General features: G+C 40.6%; 1 protein-coding gene across 1 annotated transcript in view; it reads right to left on the bottom strand.

Moving 5' to 3' along the window:
• Window positions 1-16,031: 16,031 nt before the first annotated feature.
• HDX (highly divergent homeobox) overlaps window positions 16,032-25,607 on the bottom strand; it is a 43,329-nt gene continuing 33,753 nt past the window's right edge. Inside the window, exons 7-10 of the mRNA XM_084293943.1 lie at window positions 22,974-23,053; window positions 20,098-20,181; window positions 17,876-17,998; window positions 16,032-16,858 (exon numbers count right to left, since the gene is read on the bottom strand). Coding sequence (XP_084150069.1) covers window positions 16,733-16,858; window positions 17,876-17,998; window positions 20,098-20,181; window positions 22,974-23,053 — 413 coding nt within the window. The 3' untranslated portion in view covers window positions 16,032-16,732. The remainder of the gene's footprint in view (window positions 16,859-17,875; window positions 17,999-20,097; window positions 20,182-22,973; window positions 23,054-25,607) is intronic.

Here is a 25,607-nt window from a genome sequence, read left to right as displayed (position 1 = left end):
GTGATTACATTACTTTCTTGCAACAATAAAACCCCTGGTTTAAGTCTCTGCTGCACCCCAGGGAAGTGCTCTGGGGCTGGTTTTGCACCTTCTCCTCTTTTGAGCTACATGGGTAGCTTGGCCGATCCTGACACCATCTCATAAACGGATGGATGCTTAAAACCCTAGAGTTTAGAAACACAAGTGTATCTTATAGCTGGGGATATAAAATTCTACTTTTATTAAATGCTGGGCTTTTAAACTTGTAATTCTGAACATCAACATTTATCTAATAAAAGAAGAGCTGCTGGTATTTTTTCCTGTGACCAACACAACCTAGCACCAATGTTAGAAGGGCAGCGAAGGCAATGGAGCAGGACTCTTAGAAAGAGGAGGAACTGATTTCTTAATCCAAAAACTTAAAAAAAAAAAAAAAAAAAAAAAAAGACACTTTTAAAATATGTTAACTGTAATATAAAGGAAAAAAAAAAAAAAAAGGAAAGAAAGAAAGAAAGAATGCTGGGTTTGTGTGGGAAGGAAGCATATTTAAATCTGCAATGAATGATGTACCTTGTAATTATAGGAACCATTGAAAGAGATAGTCAGAATTAAAATACTTTAAATATCCAGATTGAAATATTAATTTTAAAAAAATTATGTATGTATAAATGCACACAAACAGAGGTAGATGACAAAGGGCTGAAGTTCAAATCAACTCAGGGAATGAAATTGGCCCCGTTAAGTGAAAGCTGAAGTCGCTGAGCTCAGCAGGAAGGGCTTTAGGAAGGATGTGGCTGGGGCAGCAGTTCTGAAACTTGGGGTTTAATGGTAAATTAGGGTCTGTAGAGTACTGTAACTGCCTCCCAGCGATTCTTTTCTACAGCACATGAACTCTGAGAACTCTTAAAAATTAAACCAAAACACCCTTCTAAATTTTGAATTACCAAACAATGGGTGATTAAGCATAATTATTAAGCTTGCAGCAACAGAAGTAACATATTTCTTCTGTTATGACAAAGTTCTCACTGCTTAATGTGCTTTTGTAAGACAGTTATAAAGTGTCTCATGGTATTACAGACATTTTACGTCCAGCTATCAATATTGCTTACTTAGCTCACGGGATGGCACATATTTTCACTCCGAGATTATTGTATCTGTTTTACCAGCTACAGATAAACCCGTGTGCCCATTTAACACTGAGAAATGGCATTTTTCAAGCAAGGCGTATGCTTATCTGAGCGCAGAACCGGCACAAGGCACCTGCAGAGGCATTACAAAGTTAGATAGGCTTTCAGTGGGACAAACGTGCTGGATTCTCTTTCTGTAGAGAATATTTTGCCGTAAAGTTTTTTTTTCATAAAAGACTTTTCTTTCATAAAGCATCACGCTGAGTGCTCAGAATTTCCTTCCGACTCCCCTCGAGTCACGCTGACAGAGCTGCATAACCCACAGATCGACGCAGAAAGCCCAGGGGAAATGAAAATTGTCCTTCCTTGTTTGCTCGACTGTTTGTTGAACATTAATCCAGCACTCCTGGCTTTTTCCAAAGTTGTTCTGAGACTCTGGGAATGCTTGTTTTAATGCTATTGACACGTCAAAGCGACACCTACATCTCATTATACTCTATACAGCTGGAAAAAAGAGAGATCACCTGCAAAACGCCTTGGCTGCTGAACCAGCATTTTACCAAACACTGCCTCCAAAGAGGGTGATTCACTCGCACAGGTTGGTGGTTCAGTCTGAACAGCACCTGCCAAAACTGCTGCCAATGCATTTCACTTCAGAATCGTTTAAATATTTGCAAGGAGCAAGGGCTTCTCCATGGCATCAGCTTCTCCGTGGCTTGGACACCTCCACCTCTCTCCTTTTCCCATCAGTGACATGAGGGACACCGGGCCAAATCCTGCCTGAGCAGCCCGCCGTGTTCACCACCTCAGTGGAGAGGTTTGAGAGACTTCATTTCGCTATCAAATCCTTCTCACTTTGGGAAGGGTTAATTTGGAGAACATTGCAGCTTCTTGCTCTGCGTGTGGGTGAGTGTGGGGGTTTCTGTTTTGTTTTTGAGCAGGAAATCATATTTTGAGCTTTTACTGAGGGCCTTAACCCCCCAAACGGCAAGCATGTTGATTGGCCCTAATGCAGTCCCAAGCTCTTCTGTGTTTTTTTCTCCATCCCACTCTCTATGTAAATCATCTTTCTTCTGCTTTGTCTCCGTAGCCTGCAATCCCTCTCAATTTTTGTTTTAATTTCTTATCGAGTGTGCTGAAAATTATTAAGCACATTGAGTGCTACCGAGTCAGCTGTTTTGCCTCCAGACTGTCCATCTTTCAGCTGGCATCGATTTCACAGAGAGCTGCTAAAACCTTTTTGCATGGCCCTCCAGATTTCCTGAGAGATTCAAAGTCTTCAGGGACCTCGAGAGCTCCAGTCTGACACGTGGGTTATCATAATCCTGGGGTGATGTATCCAGAAAGCTCTCAGAAACAGCATCTGGGCAAGGGCTGCTTCAGCCAGGCTGTCCCTCTGCTGCAGTCAGCATCGCTCCCGACCAGCACCACGCAACACTGCTCCACAGCTCCCAGCTGGTTCTTGCAAGAGCCCCTCAGAAGCTAAAATTCTGCCTTTTACTACAAATTTAAACACACATTTACAAGCTCTGGTTATATTTGAATGACTAATACCTTGAAGGAGTCACCAAAGAGGCGTAAATTAGAGTTATCAGGTCAGATCTTGGACAGAGGCAGTTGGTACAACCCTGTTTATTTCCGAGCATGAGGTGAATCAGTTCAAGATCTCTTTCCTTGAACTAAGACGTACTTTTAGAAAAAACACTCATCATTTTGAAATCGTTAGGATATGGAAAACAATATGTAACCCAACATCAGTACCATGTAAGTGTACAAACAGCCTGTAAAACTCCTCCTGGTCAGGAGTTTTACTAACAGATCTAATTTCTTCTTTTAATTACTGTATTGCTTTTAATACAAATTATTACTTTGTGCACACATTTTATTTTTACATGTAACACAATTCTAAAAGGTTTTATTTTTTCCCCCTTATTGAGCACCAAATCAACTGTTATTATGTCCCACTGATACACCTACAGGCCACGTCATCAAAGCAGCATGTACACAAACAGCACCAGGACTCGTACCGAGGATGCTGCACCTTCCTGATGTGTGCCAGGCTGAATTTGTGCAGTCCTGGGTGACACGCTTATGTTCGGACGACTTCTCCAACCATATTTCTAATTTACAGTGTGAATTTCACTTCAGCATCAGAACTGACTTGTCCATGTTTTCAGCAGTGCATTGGAGCATTTTGGTGTTACTCAATAGTTTTTCTTACTCCATCTCAACAAGAAGTGCTGGTAAGGGACAGGCATCAGGTAATGGTTTTGCCACTTAGCTCTTAAATGCTGACTGCTGCCTCTTTTGAAGGCAGCAGTGAAGATGATGCCCCCTGATTCCCTGTGCACGTCTCCCCCAGTTTCTTCCCTTGCCCCGCTGCCGTAGCCCTTTGGTGCCATCCCAGAAGGGCAGATGGGAGAAGGAAAGGCAGCAATGCCCAAGGTCAGCTCTGACTAAACCCCAGCAAGGAGGCTCCTGCGGTTTGGTTCCAAGTTCCTGCCACTCTTTCTTTCTCCTCCAAGGCCTGTACATGTGTACTGCCATCTGGTACATCTGCAGGCTTTCTCTATTTACCATGAACACAAAGCAAATGCTTCACCTCCTTCGTGGTGCTCTGTCTTTGCTGTCAGTAAGCTGCTCTTCCTTCCACAGGTCCACTCGTGTACTCAAACCCTTCCTTAGACTGCATTTGCACGTCTCATGCAGTTGTCCTTTTTTTTTTTACAGGCTTCCCTTTCTCATTATGTATTTACACCGATGTCCATTGGTTAAATCTGGTTTTGTTACCCGCAGTTCCCAGCTGGGTTGGCTGTTTGCTTATGGTCCCTGTGTGGTCTCCTGCCAGTGCTTACACCCAAGAGACAGATATGATGAGAATTTGGGTGATCTTGGAACCAGGCTGTATATTCAAACCTAAATCACGATGGTCACAAGCCTTTGTTTTATCTCCATTCTTAATACACTTCACAACTTGTCTTTGCCTCAGAACAAGGGAGGAAAACTGCGTTGCCTAAGCTTTGCTCATGCCAGATCTCAGGATTTCAACAAAGGCAGCTCCTGTTTGAGAATCACAAAGCAGAGAGGACAGAAAATCTCCCTTCCTCCAAACTTAACCTTGCTCCTGCACCAGCAGAGCCAGCTTGAGGAGTAACTGCATCCCCAAGACCAACAGCTACCACATCTAAACTGTGTTTGGCACCACATTTACGAAGGTGGGAGGCCATCCCATCACCGCTAGCAGCCCCTAGGAGAGCCGTGGTGGCCAGGCAGTGACAGGTGGGGAAGACGATGAGGGACCACAATGTTTCCCCCAGAAACAGCAAATAATACGGATCTTGCCGAGCTGGTCACTGCCCCTGCGTTTTTAAGAAAAATCTGAAATTAATCTTTCATAACTGCATGTGGTCAGGATGTTAATTTGAGCTCTACCCAAGAACCAGAGTGCAGGAGATAAAGCAGCGAGTCGAAGGCTGTGCTGAGATGTTGACGGAGCCGTGACTCACAGAGGTGCCACCCACCGAACCTCCAGCAGCCTCCTTGGATGAGAAGCAGCAGCTACACACGCTTCCCTTCCCCTGTATCCAGCTTCAATTCACACAGAGACCTATGAGTCTGTATATATATATACACACACACACACACACATTATACATCGACATTTAAATATAATATACTGCCAGAGTTATGATTTTTTAAATATCTGAAGGATGTGGTATCTTGGAAACCAATTGCTTCGAGCTGCCCAAATCAATTACAGAGTGAATCAACACATCGCCTCGGCGTGGGAGAAGCCAGCAGCCGGTGCTGCCGCCGGCACCGTCCCGGGGGCTGCGGGGCTCTGGCAGCCCCCGGTGCCCCCATTCCCCTGGTGCTGTGCCCAGGGCAGCAGCCACGGGGGCTGCAGGCACGGAGCCAGCAGCTGCAGCAAGTTTTTGGGTGTCATCCTCGGTGGCTTCTCCAGCAGGAAGGTGTAAGGGCCTCACGGCGGGAGCAGACCACATACACAGCCTACAAAGGTGGCTTTAACTCTTCGTTGTGAGTGCCTGCACAGATTCGGATTCTTTCATTTCATTTTCAATCATTGTCTGTGCTTGATAGCTGAGCAATCAAACAAAAACAAACAAAAAGAGTGAGCAACATTTCCTTTTTTTTTCCTTCTTCTTTTTTTATTTTTTTTTTCCCTACATATGCCATTTACACAAATAAACACTCTGAAAATTAAGTGGCGTGTTCATCCTGTTTCCCTATGAGGAAACAGAGCATAGCAGGCGTGAGTGAGCTCATGGCCCACTGATGGCAGCCAGAAATGACATTTGGATATTTCTGGTGTGGCTGTGACGTGTGAGGTGCGATGCAGGAGCGGACCCATCCATTTCTTGTGGCTCTCAGCTCAGCAAGGAGGCAAAAGCCGTGCTCCGAAGGGGCTTGCCCTGTGCACAGTGACGCTCACCGGCACTTATTCTGATTCCCCAGGTTCTCAGAATTTAGCGTAAAGGAGCACATTGAGCTGGTTATTGCAAATAAACTGGTCAGTGCTTGCTTTGGGAAGAGCGAGCAGGGGAAATCGCAGGGCTCCACTTCCCTGAGGGGTTACAAACCAGGGCCCTGTGCCAGGGGTCCGTGCACCCAGGGAGGGGAGAAAGAAAGGAGGGGGCTTGCCAGGGCACGGGGCAGGTTAGCGGCGCACACAGGCTGCTTAAATTTATATTCAAACCCTGCTGCTTGCTCGTCCAAATTTCATGTGAGCAGTGAATACCATGAGCTACAGATAAGAGCTGACCAAGTGCGTTCATTTTGTTCCTCTCAGATCACTTTCGCTGCTTTGGCCAGCTCTGTGAAAATGCTGAAATCTTAAATAATGGTCCAAAAATGGGCTTATGTAGCTAGGGGAGTGTGGGTTGCTGAGAGAAGAGATTGCTGAGCTAAATATTTGGCAGAATTAAGAAAAGCAGGAAAGACATGTGGGCATAAAGAAATAATTCAATATTAAATTTCTGGCAGGATTCATAAAATCTGTTTATAGTTGAGATCACAGTGAGCCACTTACTTACTATTATTGGAAAGAAGGCCCAGCATCGGAGGGATTTTGCTTGCAATGGTTTTGCAGATATTAAAGAACAAAAGTATTAAGAGAACATTTAAATACAGGCAAATTCCCCGGCGGTCTCTGCGGTGAGAAGCTGCTCACGGGTGCCGGGGCCGTTCGGGACGTGCCCTCCTGGTGTTGTTTGCTGCTCTCGTGCTGCAGGCTCAGGTCGTCTTTGACCAGGGGGGTATTGCTGGTTGGGGTTTTTAATTCCCTTTTAAGTGCCTCCATATGGTTTTGTTCTTGATCTCCACCTCCGCCAGCTTTTTCTTAAGTCTTTCATGATTCCCCACTTTGCTCAGTCTCTTTTCATCCCCTGTGAAGTAGGGAATAGCAAAAGGGGGATAGGGGAGCGCCTCTGCTCGCTGCGTGCTGTGTGGCACGTCTGGGCGATCTGCTGGGGATTTATTTAAGCTACAGAGGAGAAGCAAGGAGGCAGCAGCCTGGGCAGGAGGATCACCTGCTGCTGGATTCATATGGATCCCACCGATGAAATCCCGGGAGTGATGCTGTGCTCTGGGATGGGGTTTCCACACAGCACCACTCGCCCTGAAACCCTGCTTCCCTTCAGGAAGAGGCAGATGACACAGCTGGCCTCCTGCCCGAATACTAACAGTGCATTTTTGTTCCCAAGGCCTCCCAGGCCAAGCGACGGGGCTGGTTCAAGCAAGTGCCAGTACAGGATCCTCCCCTCTCCCCCATCCCTGCTCTGTGAGGCCAGCTGGACCCAAAACCCTGCTGAAGAAAGAGACCAGGAACAGACCTTTAGCTGAAATTTCACACAAAACAGAGAAAACAGCTGCAGAAAGATAGGGACTAGGGAAAACTTTACTTTCAAAAATAAAATAAAATAAGATTTTCTCTTTTAGAAAAAAAAAATGCAGTTCAAAATTATTCCAGATTTTCGGTGCAAGGGAAAAAAAAATCTAAAAATTCAGATAAAATCACAGATAAGGTCAGGATATTTTCAGTTCTCTTCAGCAGGAATAACAGCCTCCCTTTCTTCCTTGCCTCTTCCCCACTAAAATGAAACAAACAACAGCAAGTAAACAACCAGAAAACACTTTTTGATTATTATTTTTTTTCCCCTTATCTGCTGCCTGTGTGCAAGGCCAGGGAAGAGCTGCTGGGGAATATTTTGGACGTGGCTGAAGCTGCTGCATGAGAAGAACGAACAATTGTGTAAAAGCCCTTGTACGCTCTGCTCGGCCACATCAGAAAGAGCAAACCCAGCACTGCCCACACCCACGTGAGTATTTTGGTTTTCCAGGCATCACCTCCTTCCAGAGCAGCTCCCCGGGCACCCTACGCCTGCCTCTTTCCTGGTGAAAACCCATCCCTCTGCTGGATGCCAGCTTTTGTGGAAGTTTTCCAGACCTTTTTCTTGAACAGTACCTGCACTTTACACACTCAGCTCCTCAGTACTCCTCAGATGACTGCAGCCAATATTTTATCTTCTTTCTGGTAGCATTTCTTTTACAGGCGTTTGTTGCAGAAACACACTGTTCTGACAGGGAAGACTACAAACTAGCTGGAAGGCTCAGCATCACACTGCAAGTCCCTGGATGCTTTCTGGGAAGAGTTTCCTTCAGGCTGGGACAGCGCCAGGAAATTTGGTTTACCTGATACACACACACGTTTGTTCTTAATGTGCTCAGCAAAAATACTGGTATCGAGACTTTAGATATTATCCTGAAAGTCCTGTTTAGTTACTACTTCTGTACTACACTGGATTTCAAAACGTTGAAGTAGGACTGAGCTACACGCACGCGGTGCTGAGCAGAATGGCCACGGACGAACAGGGGGCAGAGCTAAGGCTGCACATTCAGCCTGGTCTCGGTCTCCTGATTTTTAAATGCTTGATTCCTCAGTTTAATACTGCATTTATTTTTCATTTACATTTTTAAGAGTTACTCGTGAAAAATACAGTGAGGACAGCTCAAGGCATTTTTTCCCCAATTACTAGTTCTTCGCCACCAGGTGGCAATGCAGCCACAGCCATCGCATCTTTTCTTTCCCCCCAAAACATTCAATTTCAATCACCTGCAAATTTGTTACTAAAGCTTTTGTGTCTGACATACTTGCTTCATCTTCATTTATTGCTTTTCTCTCTCAAACTTTTTAAATCTCCTCCTCTGCATCCCTGTAGCCCCGTAACTGCGCTCCGGCTGCCACCAGGAGCACCAGGCTGTGATGCTCGTGACCTCCACAGCTTTTCTTGGGGGGGGGAAAGAACTGGAGCTGTGTGGCTGCCCGAGGGTGTGTGGGGACATAGAAAGAGGAGAAATAGTGACTGAAATACTTTTTCCCGAATGTCTAGACCAGAACAAGTTAGTCCTTCTAAAGCATGACTTAGCCCCTCTGTGCTACTGACAGGGGCTTTTTTGCAGTTTTCAATGTAAAGTTTTATCCTTGCAAAGGCCAGCTTTGGATGAACTCAGTTGATGTCAGAGGACTGAGAATTTTACTTACAAAGCCTCTGTAAATGAGCAGGGATCAGGCTCACACCTGCAGCTGCAGAGAGGTGAGCGTGTGCCCACCCAGCACAGTGCCCGCGTGTGCACGCAGCCACACTGCCACCTGGCAGCACTTCTGAACAGGAGCCCGCTCAAATAAAACTGTGATCAGCCTTGTCCCAAGTAGTGCCAGCAGAAACTCGTCCTGGAGGGGTTGTGGGCTCGTGCCACGCATGGAAGCCAGCTCCCAGGCACCAGAGCCCTTTTCCACAGCATTTCCTGCAGCTGGTTTTCTCTCTTGCTAGTCCCGGTCTTGAACTCATTTAAGTTCTTCCCCTTAGTCCTGTTGCTTGCAGCGCAGCACCACGTCAGCTCTCCAGGACTGCTGTAGTGTTTTATTATATTCATCACCCACGCTTGCTCAGACAGCCAACAGCAATTGGCACCTCCAACTTTTGGCAGGTTTCTAGCACCGAGTCAAACCAATTATTTAGGTTCCCAGCTGAAGACAGAGGCAAGTGCATTTAGCTCCGGAGATGAAGTGCTAAGAGCTGGTATCATGATTAGCAGCAACTTAGAGCTGACATTTAGCTTCAAAATAAATAATTTAAAAAATGCTTTAAAACATTAATGGCTCACCTGAATTAGTGTGATTTTATTTATTTTTTTCTTTTATATGTTAATAACTAAGGCTGTAGCTCCCTGCTAATCAATCTATAAACTGATAGTGGTTAGCTGAATGGTTCACCACCCAACATTAACCCACAGGAAGGGCTGTACCTTTCCAGGCCCTACACACGGACATCCGGACTGAGTAAGGAATGAGGTTCCACGAACGCAGTGTCCACTTTTATACACGTGAGTTTTTACAAGACAATAGGAAATATAGAAACTGAGAACTTCGTGTAGGAAAAGGAGTTAGTTAACCTTTATTTCATTTCTCCATAGTCCCAAACTTGACAGACGTAGAAAAATATCCTTGAGTCTAGTAGACAAATTTACCAATGCTAAATAGCCCTTTGCTCTGACCATTTGGGCCATCCTAGATACATTTGTACAAGCATTACTTCATTTTTTTTTTTCAGTGAAAGGTTTTGCTAAACTATAAACAATAAGCTACAGAGAAAAAGCTTGTTCTATCAAAGCATGCATATGAAGATATCTTCCAAAACTTTACCAAAAAAAAAAAAAAAAAAAGGAAAAAAGCATCTTGACACACACCTGGAGGATAAAACATAAAACAATTTAGAATAATTTTAGGAAAAAATAATAAAAATAAGTCAAAGCAAATTCTGTAAACCAGCTGTGGATAAGTTTAAATATCTATGGCACAACTTTTCACAAAAAAAAATAAAAAATAAAAAAAAATAAGGCAAAGACCAACATTTTATATAAAAATAGCTGAGCAGGCTTCTAAAGAAGGAAATAAGCATTTCTTATGATGACTCTGTTAATACAGAATTATAAATACCCTTATATATACAGAACAAAAAATATATATAAATGAATGGAATATTTCACTAGGCATCCATCTCTCAAATAAGCCAAGATCATCCGTCCTGGACTATAGTGGAGGTACTTCAGTTTAGGATTTATAGTAGTTTCTTTGCTACACATACTGATACAAATAATAAAAACGCAATATAAATACTGATCTTTCACAGAGAGTCATTAATACACTCAGGTTACAAGGCTTGACAGATTGGCCCAGAAGGAAATCACACTAGTTTTAAGCTGGTCAGTTATGTTATGCTTTGTAAGCTGATGAAAACATCCATGATACAGGATAACATTTAAACTCTGAGAAGACGTCAAACTAATACCTTTAGGGAAATTAAAACAGAACCTATCATAGCAGAAGATTCATTACCTCTTCATAAATACAGCAGTTTGTTTATACGCCAAGAGCACTTAGAAATACCATTATTAGGGGCATTTTAATGCATTTCCAAGCCTAAAGTTACCGGTTTTGCGGAGCTGAACTCTAATCAATATTTGTATGGATGTATTTTACCCCTTTTTAACTTTTCAGAACTATGTAATCAATATAGTAAAACTTACAAAAATGAGAGCAAATCAAGTATATTTTAGATGAATTACATTAGTATTTTAAGTATCTTTGTAGGTGCTAATAGGTCGATCGTGTTCATTCTATCTGTGCACATTATAATTATGCACACCTATATTCATATACACTCTCAGTAATTCTAAAAATTATAGAAATTACTTCCCATTAGAGAGCAACATTTTCCCCAACACGATTTAGTGGAGTCTGACTTTATAAACTGTACTTCACAAAATCAGAGATAAAGTAGAAGCTCATATTATCCAAGGTGTTGAAATTTTTCTATTCTTTTATATATATATTTTAATAAAATCCCCAAGACCTTCATTGCTGCCATTCAGCTGAAATGCTTCCTTGTCTCATTCCCTCCCCAAAGCCACAGCTTGAAGAGGCTTGTTTGTTCTGTCCACCTCCCCCCATGTATTTTGTAGAGATAGATGGGATGGGGAAAATTATAGGGACTTTGTTACAAAACATGATCTACATTTACATATAAGCCTTAGCTTGCTACTGACTCATTTTAACTTAACACTTGCTTACAAGCAAATCAAAATAGTTTCTACAAGACCTTTACACATGTTGGTATGAAAAAAAAAAAATAAAAAAAAATAGCTGGCACTAAAAGAAGAGAACATTCTTATGAAATATTTTATCTCAGAAAATGTAAAATCTTATTCCTTCTCATTACATTGCTGAGATGTGTTATTTGACTGATCTCTCTGATAAATTAATCTACGACGTATTAAGAAACATTACGACAATCATTTAGTACCAGAGTATTTCTAAGTATAATATCCATTTCTTACAACAGCTATACCAAAAATTGTACAGCTACAAAAATTGACTGTATCATCCTTGAACTTTTATATAAATATTTACTACTGTTAACATATGCTAATCTTTTTTTCCCCAGTATCACATTTTTATTACTTCCCTGTCCATAGACTGTTTAAGACAAGTACATAAAATATACTAAAATTACAAAAAAAAAAAAAAAAGGACATATCACACAACTAAAAAACAAGCACAAAATTGAAGAATGTGTGTTGGAAATAATTTATTGCCTATAAAAACTTTTTTTTTTAATTCACATTTTCTGTGTGGTTTTAAAGGTGGTGTTATGTTTCAGAGGTAGTGTGTGTAAAATGCAATACAGAGTTTGAAAAGGTTTACTTAGTTCCGTCATACAGTAAAATGTTCACCAGAACCCAAGCACTGACCTGAAACCATTTTCCTTACAGAAACATTCTTAAGCATCATTTATTGAAGAGGATTGCTTATTTGTCTAAAAACAATAACAAACAACCACCACGAGCCCAAGTTTCTGCCTCTGTTCTGTGTTGTCTTCTGACCAAAATGTCAGTCACTATCTTAGAGAGACAAATACTCTTTAGTCAAGAGTAAAAACCCTATTCTGCCGCAGAAAGCATTTTGTAGTACCTTTTTTTCTTATTTTTTGCTCATAGCTTTCCACATTTGGCCAATGTACTAACATATTAATTGGTCAGATAAATCAAACGCTGTAAACCAGCTCCTGTTTTCTCTAATAACTAGCTGGAGCTTTCTTACCACCCTCTAACTTTGGCCAGGCACCTCACAACTGATAACTTAAAGTGTTATGATTATTTTGGGGCAGAAAAGGCAGAGTCCTGAAATGCAAGTTGAGAGCTAGGCAGCTGCTAGCTCCTCCAACACGGAAAGCAGCCTTGTAATTCACGGGCTGACCTGAAGGATCTGGGCAGCAGGACTGGAGGTAGTAAATTACACTTTTGGTTGCAATATTACAAATTACTAATTCTTCACGTTTCAGATATTCTGTGTGCTATTCCATTTATGCATATTATTTTCTTATCTTATTCTATCAGTATCCTGAGACCAACAGTCAGCTACGACTATAGTACCTATGGAAAAGTTAGTGCTGTGCATTATCTTCTTTTTAATGTTACTAATACGGTAGTGCAATAGAGACCCCGAATCGGATAGCTGATGAATTTTAAGCAGGAATTTCCACAATAAAGGTGTGCATGATATGATTGATTTGTCCTATCATTTCAGCTCTATAACCACAACTGTACATATTACTGTCCCCGTTTGGTTCATAGACCTGACAAACTGCTTCCCAAATTTAGAAAATGAGAAACTCAGAGGACTGCAAAGCCCATGATCTGCTTGTCGTTTTCATACTTTTTATTGCCTTAGCGAAAAAGAAATACTTGGAAAGATTAAAGTGCAGTGCTGCTTCAAGAGCCAAGTACTCAAGAAAATTGACACTTGTATGGTACGTCTGTTCACGTACTTTTAAATCTGCCAAAATTAACCTATTAGAATATTTACTATTACTCCTGTTAGACCTATACACTTGACAGAAGCAACATCTGCAGGGAAATGAAAAGAGGCATAGCTTCAGGAAGCAGCTTTCTTAAGAATAAGTAAGCTTGCTAGCAAAGAAGTGCACTGCTCCTTAAGAAAGGAGAGCGCCCTGGTTCTGTTGTCACGAGTCTGTTCTGAACTACCTTTTCCCACTTTGGTTTCTTCAGAAAGGTTGGCCATTCGTATTCCAACAGATGCATTAGGAATAAACAACGCCTGCCAAGTCACCTTCCATGGACAAATGAGAGCCTTAGCAGCAAGACAACGAAAACATCAACACACAGCACTGCGGCTGCAGCAGTGATTCAACTTACAGATCCAAAGCAGGGAAACAGCAAGGGGGACTTGCTTCTTTCATCATGACACAACGCAACATTAGCTTTCTCTGTCATGGGAAGTCTGTGCTAATGCTGAACCAGCACTTAGTGTGTGCTGTTGTGCTCATCCTACGAGCACATAAAAACAAACCAAAATCCTAAATATGTCATGGGCCCAGAGAGCTCTCACTATCATTTTCCATCACCTGAAGAACTCTCAGAGTGGAAATGAATAACCTGATGACTCCACAGCAGAACCTGATGCTTCTCAGCACAACTGCTACGACAAAACTGGACAGGAATATGGATGGCAACAATTGCCAAATTCCGTCATCCTGTTCTAAGGTCCAGCTGAACTGATACAAGTTACCAGGATCTGGACGTAATCTGCAAATTTGAGGGGCACATTAAGTCTGTCAGGGACACAAACAAACAAACAAAAAAACAAATCACAAAGCCATAAAGCATGCGTGGTGCTAGTCTGATCTGCAGTACTCCGGGATGTGCTTTCCGTAACCCTGAAGGATCGCTGAGCTCTGTGTTAGCCTCAGAAGCGAGCGTCTTGCTTTTCAGCCACTGAACTGCAAAACTACTGTTGCTGCAACATTTTAAATACCCAGCAAGGGTAATATAGCAGTAAGCTTTTTGTTTTACCTATGACAGGAAATACATACTGAGATTGGAAAAGGAGCACAGAACAGCTGTGCAGTATGATCTTGTCCAGTATTTCGTTACACAGGAACATAATTCATACCTCTTCCTCCTGAACAGCCTGTATATTGCCACATGTTTGTGACTACTTCACTGTGTTTTGTCTCGTCACCCTACAGAAAAAAAGGACCAAAGAACAACTTGTCCAAAGGGATGACACGGGTGGTGACTGCAGCTAGTACTTCAGCAGCACATCCTAAAGACAATTCCCAATCCCTTGAGAAAAGGGGCTTGTGTAATTGCTTGAATCTGACAGTAGTACATTCAGAATTAATTCCTTCAATTTATTTGGCACATCAAATAAAAGCAAGACAGGGCAAATACCAGTTATTAGCAAGGAAAGTTTTCATGTATACAGGTGGATAACTTAACTGACCACAAAATCAAGAACTCTCAGTAAGAGTTTCCTGCCCTTTGTCATGGGAATTTAAGCAAAAGCAGCAGGAAAACAGGGTCCAAATAGTGGCAGATCTCAGTACTATTTTTTCATTATTTCAGCAAAGCTCACAGGAAACAAGAGGCTTTATTGTCAGTGGCACAAATTTCCTATCTCAAGAGAACAGTAATAGAGAGCATTGTTAACTCAGTATAAAAAAACCCTTTGTAAAAGATTTTTTCCACAGTGAGCAGAATCACAGTTGAGCTCTATCTCACATTTGAAGGGTAGTATTGTGGTCTTTGCTCACGAACCTTAATTAATTTTAGATTGGTGGTCATTTCAGCAGGGATGTAAAATATGGTTCCTCCTTCGAGCAAGGATATGAGGATGTTTCTGGCAGCCAGGATGGGATATTTCAGCTCAGGTAGTGAGAGGGTGAACAACGTGCCCCTTACACACTGCTTACGCAGAGTGCCTTCTCTCCCTCATGGGCTACTGCTTTGAGTTTTATTATCTCAACTCAAGTACAGGCCCAACAGCATCCTTTTTTGGGGTTACTCTGTATAATAGATGGCAAGAGGTCTTTTGAGGACCAAATACTAACTGAATTGTATAGTAATCAGAACTGTGAAACCTTTTCTGTTTTTTTTTTTTTTTTCCTCTAAAAACCTTTTAAAACTGCTACTATCCTTTATGCAACTGGCATTTAACAGTACAAACTCCCCATGTCCAAGGACAACATGGAAACAGAACAAAAGAAAAGAAAAAGAACAGAGCTCACTACAGATACTAAGAAGAGAAAATCTGCCAAAGTAATTAGGGAGGACCAGGATCAGACTGAAAACAAAATGAAGCCGGTGAGTTGATCCCAGTATTAAATAAAAAAACTGTTTTTGTCCCCACTCCCACCCAGCCAACACTCTTGAATTTTCTGAGCTACACCTAGGACCTACCACTGAAATTAATGGGATTACTTACTGTACTGCATGAATAGGGATTCATCAGACTAAATTATTACTTGATGTAAGGTATGTTTCAAAAATGCTTGCTGAGGAATATTCAGATTAGAAATTATAGAGCATTAATAATAGGAGCATGCACCTACATGCCCTGCTAAGTTTATCTGAATGTGTCTGCACATCCACTTGCAGATGAGTGAAGGGATTCAATGTGGATGACAGCTGGGAAAGGAAGAATTCATTTCAGTCACTGCCTGCAATCAAGCTCACATTTTAGAAATGGCAACGGTAACATGGCACTTGCCAAAAAATTCATCAGACAGGGACACTTCTAAAACAGGTCACATGAAGATCTGCAATGCTCAGTTCCAAATACTTAAATGCCTTTCAGGACACAATGACAGCTGTGGATTTAAGACACTCTCTTGAAAAACTGAGTAAAGTTTGTTGAAAAATAAGTAAACGATATTAAAAACAATGAACATTACCATTCAGACCTGGACAAAGAAAATCTGTAAGTACATTCATAAACCCCAAGCAGTAGTGTAAACATATCTAAACCCATTGCTATTGTGGCAATATCAGAAAGTCACATTCCACAGCTCTCAGGTTTCCCACAATCTAATTTGTTACAACACATATGGACTGCTTCTGTACATTAATAATTTATTGATGATAATTCAAATTATTCAGTTAGGCTTTCAAAGTGTTTTCAGCTATTTTGGTCAGAAAATAGAAGATTCAATAATCTGAAGTCATGTAATGAAGAACACTTTAGTTTAATTTCAGATTTTCAAAGGGTTCAAGCACAACTCAAAAAAAAAAAAATCATTATTTTATTTGGATTCCCAATTTTTAGTCCGCCTACCTGAGTAAAAATGGAGAAAAATATAAAACTAGGACTGGTGAGCAACTCTGAAAAATTAGCTGTCTGTATAGTAGGATAGTTGTTTTCCATTCTTGGATCCCTGCTCAAAAGGACTTTGCTACAGAGCAAGTGTTATTCTGGAAAGTCAGAAGTTATCCTAATCAAGGACAAACTGCTAAAAGTGAAACATTTCCTCACACGGTTCTTTCGTTTAGCACAAACAACACTTGAAATTTCTTGACACTGCAAAGTGCAGCCATTACGTACTACAGGCATCCTTCAGGCAGGTCTACTTCACCTTGGGCTTTCTGGTTTGGACTGAAGAACAGTGGATAGCAAAATGCTGTTCTCTTGAAACCTACATGTTACACGGGGTTTCTTTTTGTCAGTTAAAAATAATTGAAAAAAATAATCACAAACTGTCTGAGGCATTTTTCTCCGATAAAGACGACAAGCTGAATGAGGTATCATCAGGCTCTGGGGACGTGTGATTGAAATCCATTTCTTCTAATTCAGGAGGTAAGTCTGAGAGCAGTGCCTACAATTTAAGAAATATTACAATGCAGTATTAGGTATCTGTTTTATATCAGCAATTAAATATCTTTCAAACATATAGTGAAGAAACTGTTGAGCTTTTTGGTCAGCGTTCATATTGGATGGGTTAAAAACAAACAAACAACCCCCCGCAAGGTCAGTACTGACAGATGTTGAAAAGAAGAACATTGTCCAAGATGAGCGTCTTAGAACAACAATCCCATAAGTTACTTCAGTTGTTCTCGAAACAAGTCAAAATATTTTTTCCCCCAAACTGGACAAAACCACATGATTTATATTCATTTATTTTATTCAGATATTTTGGACATGCAAAAGCTTTAATGTATCTACAATCATGCTATACTGTGAGCACACAAGGGATAGAAATGGTGTGTACAAGATCTTTACTGTTACATTATTTATCTCAAAAGACTTCAAGTTCACTTTTCTTTATATTCAGTTCACATTGGTTTATGAAAGAATTATAAAAACAACGAGAAGACAAATTTATTTTGGAGGTATTCTAAGTTTCTTTCTTGTCACTTATAGTTACTATTTTTACACCTGAAAAATTGCAGACTGTAGAGATGAAGAGAAAAAAAAAAGACAACAAAATCCCTTTAAAAAAAGGAAAAAAGAAAAGTGAACATTAGTCATACAGGACATGATCCAACCAAATATAACAAGAAGTGCTATGTATGAAACACAGTGCAGTAAAACTGAAGAAGTCTGGCTTTTTTTTTCCTAGATCCATTTCCCAACAGATGAATCAAATTTGCTCAGTGTATGCTGTTGCACTGGTTGTCCCTTTGTAAAAGTAATACTTTCCCCATGTCATTGTTTGTGTAGATTGTGAGATGTTTCTTTTATATGTTCAACTTTTCTTTGTCTACAAGATGTTCAGCACAATGCTGCCCTAATCGTAATTGGAGCCTCTGGGCACAGAGGAATAAAACCAAGGAAATGACAGAACACAAAATGACAAATACCTCCTATTATTAAAATCTACTTTAAGACTCACCTGCTGCTGTTCTTTATCATCTGATTTAATAGCAAGTATCAAACTCCGAGTAAACGTCTGTAATTCAAAATACTTCTGTTTGTGATTCTCCAGCTCATTTTCAATGAATCTGACTTCTTCATTCTGTGGGGGAAAATTACATAAAGTTCTGGAAATAATAAACACCGAATAAATAAGTACTGCATCATTTTAATGACACCTAAACATATTTGTATTGAATTATTTTTAGTGGAAATAGGTAAAACTGCATGTTATGATTCCTGCAAAAATCAGTACTAAGTGACAAAATGGCACATGCCATTTCCCTTCTCACTACCCTCCAAAAGAGATGTGTGATGGCAAATCACATTACAAGCAGCCAAGGCATTTCAGAATTACTGCATTCATCACTAGCATTTTCTAATGCAGCCCAATTTTGTATCATGAAGCAGCAGCTTACCAACCTCCCCAGGAACTCTCAGGTTACAGAATGAATAGCAACATATGTACAAAAATGGGGTAATATTAGTAATCTCTATATAGTGTGGATGAAAAGACATTCTTCCCAACCTTCATATAAATAACGTCACTGTACATGCAAATCACTTCTTTTATACCGAAATAACAAACATCTTGATTAAAAATTCACATTTGATACGTACTTCAGTTTGTTACAAGTGTCTCTTTTCCTTCAAACTTATCAACTGATTGGTATGTAAGATTCAAATGCTAAATCTATCTGTTGATCAGAGTAAAGCTAAAATTAATTTTCTCCCTTTCAATATGGAAAGGAAGTAGGAAAAAAAAAAGCAGTCCTTTATTAGGCAGCCACATGACTAATTAGGTTGGCAGTGCTGCATATAAAATGTTCCTTGATGGCTGGTTTTGATGGCAGTAAATAGTTACATAAACAGATTCTAATACTCAACTTACAAGAGTTAGCATTTTGCTTTTATTAAAGTATTTTTGTCATAATACAGAACGATGCTCTGATAGTCCTGCTGCCATTTGCTAGACTGGCTGTAGTTCAACTTTAGGTGGTGAGACAAGGTGAAAGTAGGTGATGAATGGGAAGCATGTAACAAGCCTTCAAATGTAGTTATTGTTTGTTGTATTTCGTACTGAAAATTCAGGTGTCATCAATCAAATCATTGCTCACCATAATGTTTCGGGTCATAACAGCTCTGAGAGTAAGGGATAAATATTTGGGCTATGATTTTAAGGCTTTCAAAAGGAAATCAGCTTAATGTCTTCCTTTTAGATAGAAACTTTTCTATTTTCTAGATAGAAACAAGCAGCAATAGATTTTGGCCAGCCAAAGATGGGATTCAGATTTATGCGCGAAACACGTCGCCACAAAGACTAATCACCAATGTCAAACACCAAAACAACAAGCAGGATTCTGTAGGGCATGCTGTCACAACAAGCCTTTCAGCCTGGTGACAGGTGACATTATGAAAAGGTCATTCCCTATCCATATTCATTCTGCATTGCCCTTACCAGGAAAATCATGCTTGAGGGAGTAATTTTTGTTCTGAACAGATGATCTATTCATTATCTTGGTAACCAATTATCATTAGTAGAGCATACCTGTACCTAATGGAAAAATTTAGCTAGATGCATAAAAATCCACTCACTACACAGTACAGAACTGTGGCGACTCGTCTGAGAGCAGTAGCACACACACACAACCTTTACCATTTGGCAGAAGACAGCAGCTGTCAGGTATCCAACTGATTTTCCTCCAACCCACAACTACCGCTTACAGACACGTCCCACACTACATTGTTAGGATGACTGATTTCTCTGTTCCCTCCATTTTATTAGAGGATTCCAGCTGTTATGTCCCTTTCCAGAGCTGGCAGCAACATGCCGCATTTAAAATCATGCCATAGCACTCCAAAGAACAATTCTGGCACAGGAAGATGAAGTTTTGTTTTAGACGCTAAGGAAATTGCTGCTTTGTTTTGGGACACGTGGCAGGAGCTGCAGATGGTACAGCTCTGGTAGCAGAGCTGTTCTGCACAAGCAGAATTTTTCCTGCCTCCCTCTGCACTAAAACTAGGGTAAGCTCCCTGTAAATGGGACAAGGAGACATGATTGTGGGGATGATGTGTGGTGCCACGGCTTCCTGACAGGGGAGCTGCAGGCTCTCACAAACCTCTGCAGAATTCCTCGCAGACCTGTCAGCACCTCCTGTGAAGGCCTAGCCTGCTAAACATCTCGCAGCCCGAATTACTCACCTTATAATCCAGAAGAGAACTCATTTGATCCACTTCAGAATTACTTATCATATCGCTTTCTTCATCATCTATGATTTCTATTTTCTGAAACAGAAGCAGAGGGTTCATTCCAAATATGCAACGTATAAATCAGGCAAGCAACCTGCATCTCGAGCTGACGGGACAGGACGAGGGGAAGAGGACCCGTTTGCTCATGAACAGTTCTGGATTGTGAAGCACCCATTAGGTGGCAATCATGCACCTCAGCCACAAGAAGAATCCGAGCTGAAACTGTGCTGAGAGCTGTGTGCAGAGGAGGCGCTACGTGCCACCACGCTTTTGGCATTAAATCGCATACCGGCTCACTATGGCCTGTGTTTTATTCCATAAGCCATTTGTTGAAGACTTCCTAGAGAGCAAAAACTATCAAAGATTATTCCTCTGAAGAAAGAGACATTACAGCAAGTGACAGGCAAGGCCTAGCTGACCTGCTTCTTGCCAAGGAAATAGGAGAGGTGCCCTTTTGGCCTACTTTGGTCACAGGCAAGTCAAACGCCCTGAAAAGTGTAAGGCATTGATACAGAAGACAGTTCCAAATGCATAAACGTGGACATTTTCCCTTAATTCACAACAATTTTTGTGATAGTTTTATGTTGGGTTTTCTAAAGATATCTAAACTCAAATGTTAAAGGCCAACTTTATGTTATTTAAAATATAGAAATGCAACATAACTGTATGTGAAGTTTTAAGACATTCTCTCACTTCTACACATCACGCTTTTTCTCCCCAAAAGAAAGACTTCTTGCGTGAGAAAATTAAAAAGTTATCTCCATAGGAGTAAACAGAACAATTATATGTTTTTAGTGCACCTGTAAGATTTTCATTTTTATTCATATCTAAATTAGATCTCAAACAGATGGAACAATTTTGAATTAAATAGCAGCAAGAGAGTGGCATTTCTAAGCAAGAGCTCGGAAGGATCACTGCTCAGATAAAACTACAAATTTCACTGGATCAGAGGGGAAGCAGTGGCAGTGTAAGAAGAGGGGATTTGGCTGTTTTGTTGTTTTCACTATTGTTCACTGTTTTGGTAGCTGTATGCTTATAATAGAGACTGCATGTAATAGGTTAAAGTAAGTTTATTACATTATTTAGTATGCTGCATAATACAATGTGGGTGAGGGCCCACACTGACACAATACCCTCTGATCATTAGTTCTTGAGGTATTATTTTAGAGATCTCGTCACTACAGCACAGATGTGTTTCTTCCATCTACCTACAGACCTGTCACTGGAAATTTCCTTCTCATCGCCCGTCAGAAATCCATAAAGAGAGGTTATCGCTCTCACTAGCAGATCCCACCAAGCTCACCAGCATGTGTTGAAGGAAATGAGGGAAAAACACTTTTTCTGTCCCTCAGCGTCTGACAACCCAGCTGAAGTGACAGCATTTCAAAGTCTTAATGTCACAAAGATCTGCTGCGGTATCATGCACTGAGTAACACTGTGATTTCAATATTTTTGGTTTTAGACTCAGCCTGAAGAAAAAGTTCCTAAATAAATGCCAAACAGTCACACTATCTTATAATTATACACTTTAAGATAGCAGGGGAAAGAATGGATTAGAATTTCAAATAAGAAATCTCTTAGCAATTCCAATTTCAATAGCAAACATTTAAAAAAAAAATTACTGTGTTTTCAAAATAGAGTATGAAAAAAGTAGTCATCTTTTTTGCCCCTCTTATTGTGACAGATTATGTAATGCTGGAGTTTAGGTAGACTGGAGAACTGAATCTCTTGGACATCACCTTTGCAAACCTTTACCTTTGTCATTTTACGTTCTGCATCTCCATGGCAAACGCAGCAGCCTGAGTGATTATATCTAAGGTCACAGCAGGCTGCTAAGGTAAACAGAAAGGAAAAAGGCTGCTGCTTCTATTCAGGTAAGCCACAGAAAATACAGCTGTGGCTTTTCGGTTTATCCAAAAGATGATCTTACAGTAACAGAAAATTAAACATTCTCCTTTACACGTATATATACATCCTATATATATATATATGCACATATGGAGGAAAGAGAAAGGAAAGAGAATCTCCTGTTCATTTCCCCATTTCAGGTTTTGTGTGATTAAAGTAAAACAAATGTTTTAGTCATGTTCTGAGCTAGTGTTGTCTCTGACTGCAATAAGAGTGTTACTGGGAACTGGAACCATCCCCTGTTCATTCTCTAGATAACTTTTTAAGATAAAAAATACCCTACCACTTGGGGTCTTCTCTCCTCTTCCTCCTCTCCTTTCTTCTAATTTGAGAGAAGGCAGGCTAAACAAAGGGACATATTGCATTATTTGCCATGACTCCTCCCTCTGTCTTTCCTTCCTAGTCTCACTGCAGTCAATTAAAAACAGCAAGAACAACTGTGTTTGAATTAAGGTGAATGCAAGTGAGAAAACAACGATCATCTAAATAATGCCCTATCGAGATTATGGGAACAAAGAGTACATAGCACCCTGGTTTATCTCACAGATGCAAGGTTAGGTATAGAGAGGAAGCAATAGCAATATCTGACTTTCTCAAAGCTACAGAAAAACATTTTCAATTTTTATTTTTATTTCATTCTTATTGTTTTACTATACTATATACTTACAGAACACTACTCAAGCATTGTGCTTTGCACTCCAGAAAAAGAACACCAGTCTGTTATAATACAGAAACATCTGTAGTATTCAATTTCTACTGAACGTGCAAAATTTTCTTCTAGTACTTTAAGTACAATTTCTTTTAGCACACAAGCAATAAGGAAGGATTCTCAGCACACCCAAATGAAGTTTTCACCTACTGAAAAACACTGGTGTTGGACAGCAACCTCAAAATTAGTGGAAAAGGAAAGGTATACGTACCACATTATCAGTAGATACTGGATTCTGATCATCTTCTTTGTGATGAATTTCTTCATTCTGAAGACCTTCATTTGCCTCTTCTGCAGAAATAAATCATTTTTCAGATTTCATTCAATTTAATGCTTAAGAAACATTAGTAGTCTTTACCACTAAATATGTCACATCTGCTAGATACAAAAAAAAAGTCATTATCAGTATCTACTCAAAAAAATACTGTATATCCCATTAAACAAGACATCCTATCATAAGTTTTTCAGGCTAGTCATGTCAATCTCTGATTGAAAAGACAGAAAGAGTACCAGTTACTCTCTTGCAACCTTCCAAACTGTTCTTAGCTTTAGGTTCACATTGGAATATTCAAAGTTGATGAAGTGTTTCACATCAGAGGTGCCCAGAACTTTAAAAAAAAATAAATTAATACATGAAAAATCCAGCATGCCCTGTGATTACAGGGTACATGTCAGAATCCCACCTCCTTCTTGCAGGCACTGACTACTTTTGTACAGAAAACCCATCATGCAGATTATTTCATTCTTGTATGGCAAACTGTTAGGTCCTAATAAATCTAAGCTTGTTTCTTATATGTAAGAGCAAGGTTCGCACTTGAAAACAGCAAACCTTAACCTTCAGTCCCAGCCACAAGCTGAGATGATTCTATCAGCCCTGAATATGGCCAACAGGAGAAGTGAGAGAGAAGCATATTTGTTCCTACAATTAAGTATGTTTCTCAGATTTACTTCAATTCCTCTACATTTAATGTGCAGTCCAGAAGAAAGTGGTTCACAGAAACAGCAAATCGGGAAATAAACCAAAACACAGAAGTCAGAGTGCTCTGCTAAGAACCTTAAATGCCACCATTAACAGGAAGGCTACTCAGGGGAAACGCACTGCAGAGCTGGCATTATAGGGCCAGTGGCCCAGCTAGCAGGGAGAGGCGGCGTGGAGGGCACCCACAATGCAACCAGAAGTTGTTTCAGCTAAATTTGATCTGCCACTGCTGTAACTTCAGAGCAAAACTGCTGCTAGAAACAAAAGCAAGTGGTGGCAAATGGGAGAAGCGTGAAGCAGGAGCCACATGCAGCCTCATCGCCACCCTTGCAGGGGCTGCAGCAGCCCCAGCACCAGCAGCTCCGTCACCCTGCCTCACCCCTCACTCCATCTGGCTATCGAATCCAGCTCCCTACAGCACTTTAAAGTCTTTAAAAATTCATCCTCAGCTAATACAAACTGGCAGAGCTGTAATGGCCTCCACAGAGCTGTGTTCATTTACACAAACTATGGATTCAATTAACGTACCTTTAAAAAAGGCAAGGCATTATGAGAATCTTAGTGCTTAATTTTGCCTCCGAGTACAGCCTTTTTTTGTTGTTCTTCTTCTTCTCTTTTAATATTTACACACTACTCTTTAAAAGCTAATGCCACCAACACTTCTGCTCTAATTAGGCAACTAAAAATATCCTTTCTTTGAGAGTTGGGGGGGTTGTTTGTTTGTTTTGTTGTTTAATTAGGACCAAAAGTTATATTACAATCAATCACGCATCTGTGGCTGAATAGCATACAGGATTATTGCTGTAAGTATTTTCCAGGAAGTTCAAAACAAACTGAACTGCAGTAGGGAAACCTACTGGTTTCAGCTGCAAGAGCAAACAAACAATTCTTGTGGTAGAATTAAAGCAGGATTTCTGGATGCTATGGAAATCCTATCAGTTTCTTACACTTCTTTACGTCTTGTAGCCATCTATTTATTCATAGTCTTACAGCTCTGCCCTGTTTTAAGAAAGTCTTTCGATAAATTCGGCGTTATTTTTCACTTTAAGCTGCAAAATGCTCAGATTCTTCCCCCATTACCATTTTCTTCCAAACAGATCTGACTACATCAGCTCCTTCTACACCTCAGGCAAATCAAGGACTCAGATTCTGCATCTCACTTGGCGTTCAATCATTTGACCCATTTCTTTATCATATTATTCTCTTTACAGTGCAATATGACAAAGCTATCACAAATTCATTCCCAGCAGTTCTCCATTTTCTAGTTCTTTCCTTTAAATTGTTCAGCCAAAATGACAAGATCAAGTCTGGCGTATTAAGCTGAAATAGCATGCGCTCGATCAGACTTTCTTTCAGTTTAGAGAGCAAAGGTTTTATTGATCTCTTCTAATCAGAAGCACTGGGAGCAATTAGTTGAGCTTGTGAAGCTACTGAAACGTGCCGAGCAGCAGTTCATCCGCCCTAGGCCCAGAGCACAAGTGTACAGGAGGGGAAGGGAGAGGTTTATTCAACGTGGTCATGCGGTTATGTGAGGTGGGGTAAAAAGGGAATTAAGTTCAAGACACTTATCAGTCGAGATCATGGAGTTTACTGTGAAGAAACACGCACCCTGCCTGTGCAGTTCTAAGGCTGCCTGAACGTCCCCTGCTACTGACTTTGATCTTTTCTGCAGGTTTGTGTTTGCTTGTCAGAGCCCATGCACACACCTCAGACAGCTTAATGACGCCTTCTGCCGCGCTCTGACATAGTCTGAAGCTCCTTCAGTTCAAGACCAAGTTTGAGGCAATGTATTTTCTGAGCATATCTCATCAGCAAGAGTTTATTACGGGAACTGTAATTACATAGTTCTGGTCACCTCAGAGCTCG

Source organism: Netta rufina, assembly GCF_964035555.1.
Source record: "Netta rufina genome assembly, chromosome: 12".
In the NCBI taxonomy this organism is placed as follows: domain Eukaryota; kingdom Metazoa; phylum Chordata; class Aves; order Anseriformes; family Anatidae; genus Netta; species Netta rufina.
Note: the sequence above shows the minus strand (reverse complement) of the source record. Positions and strands in the feature narration are given on the sequence as shown.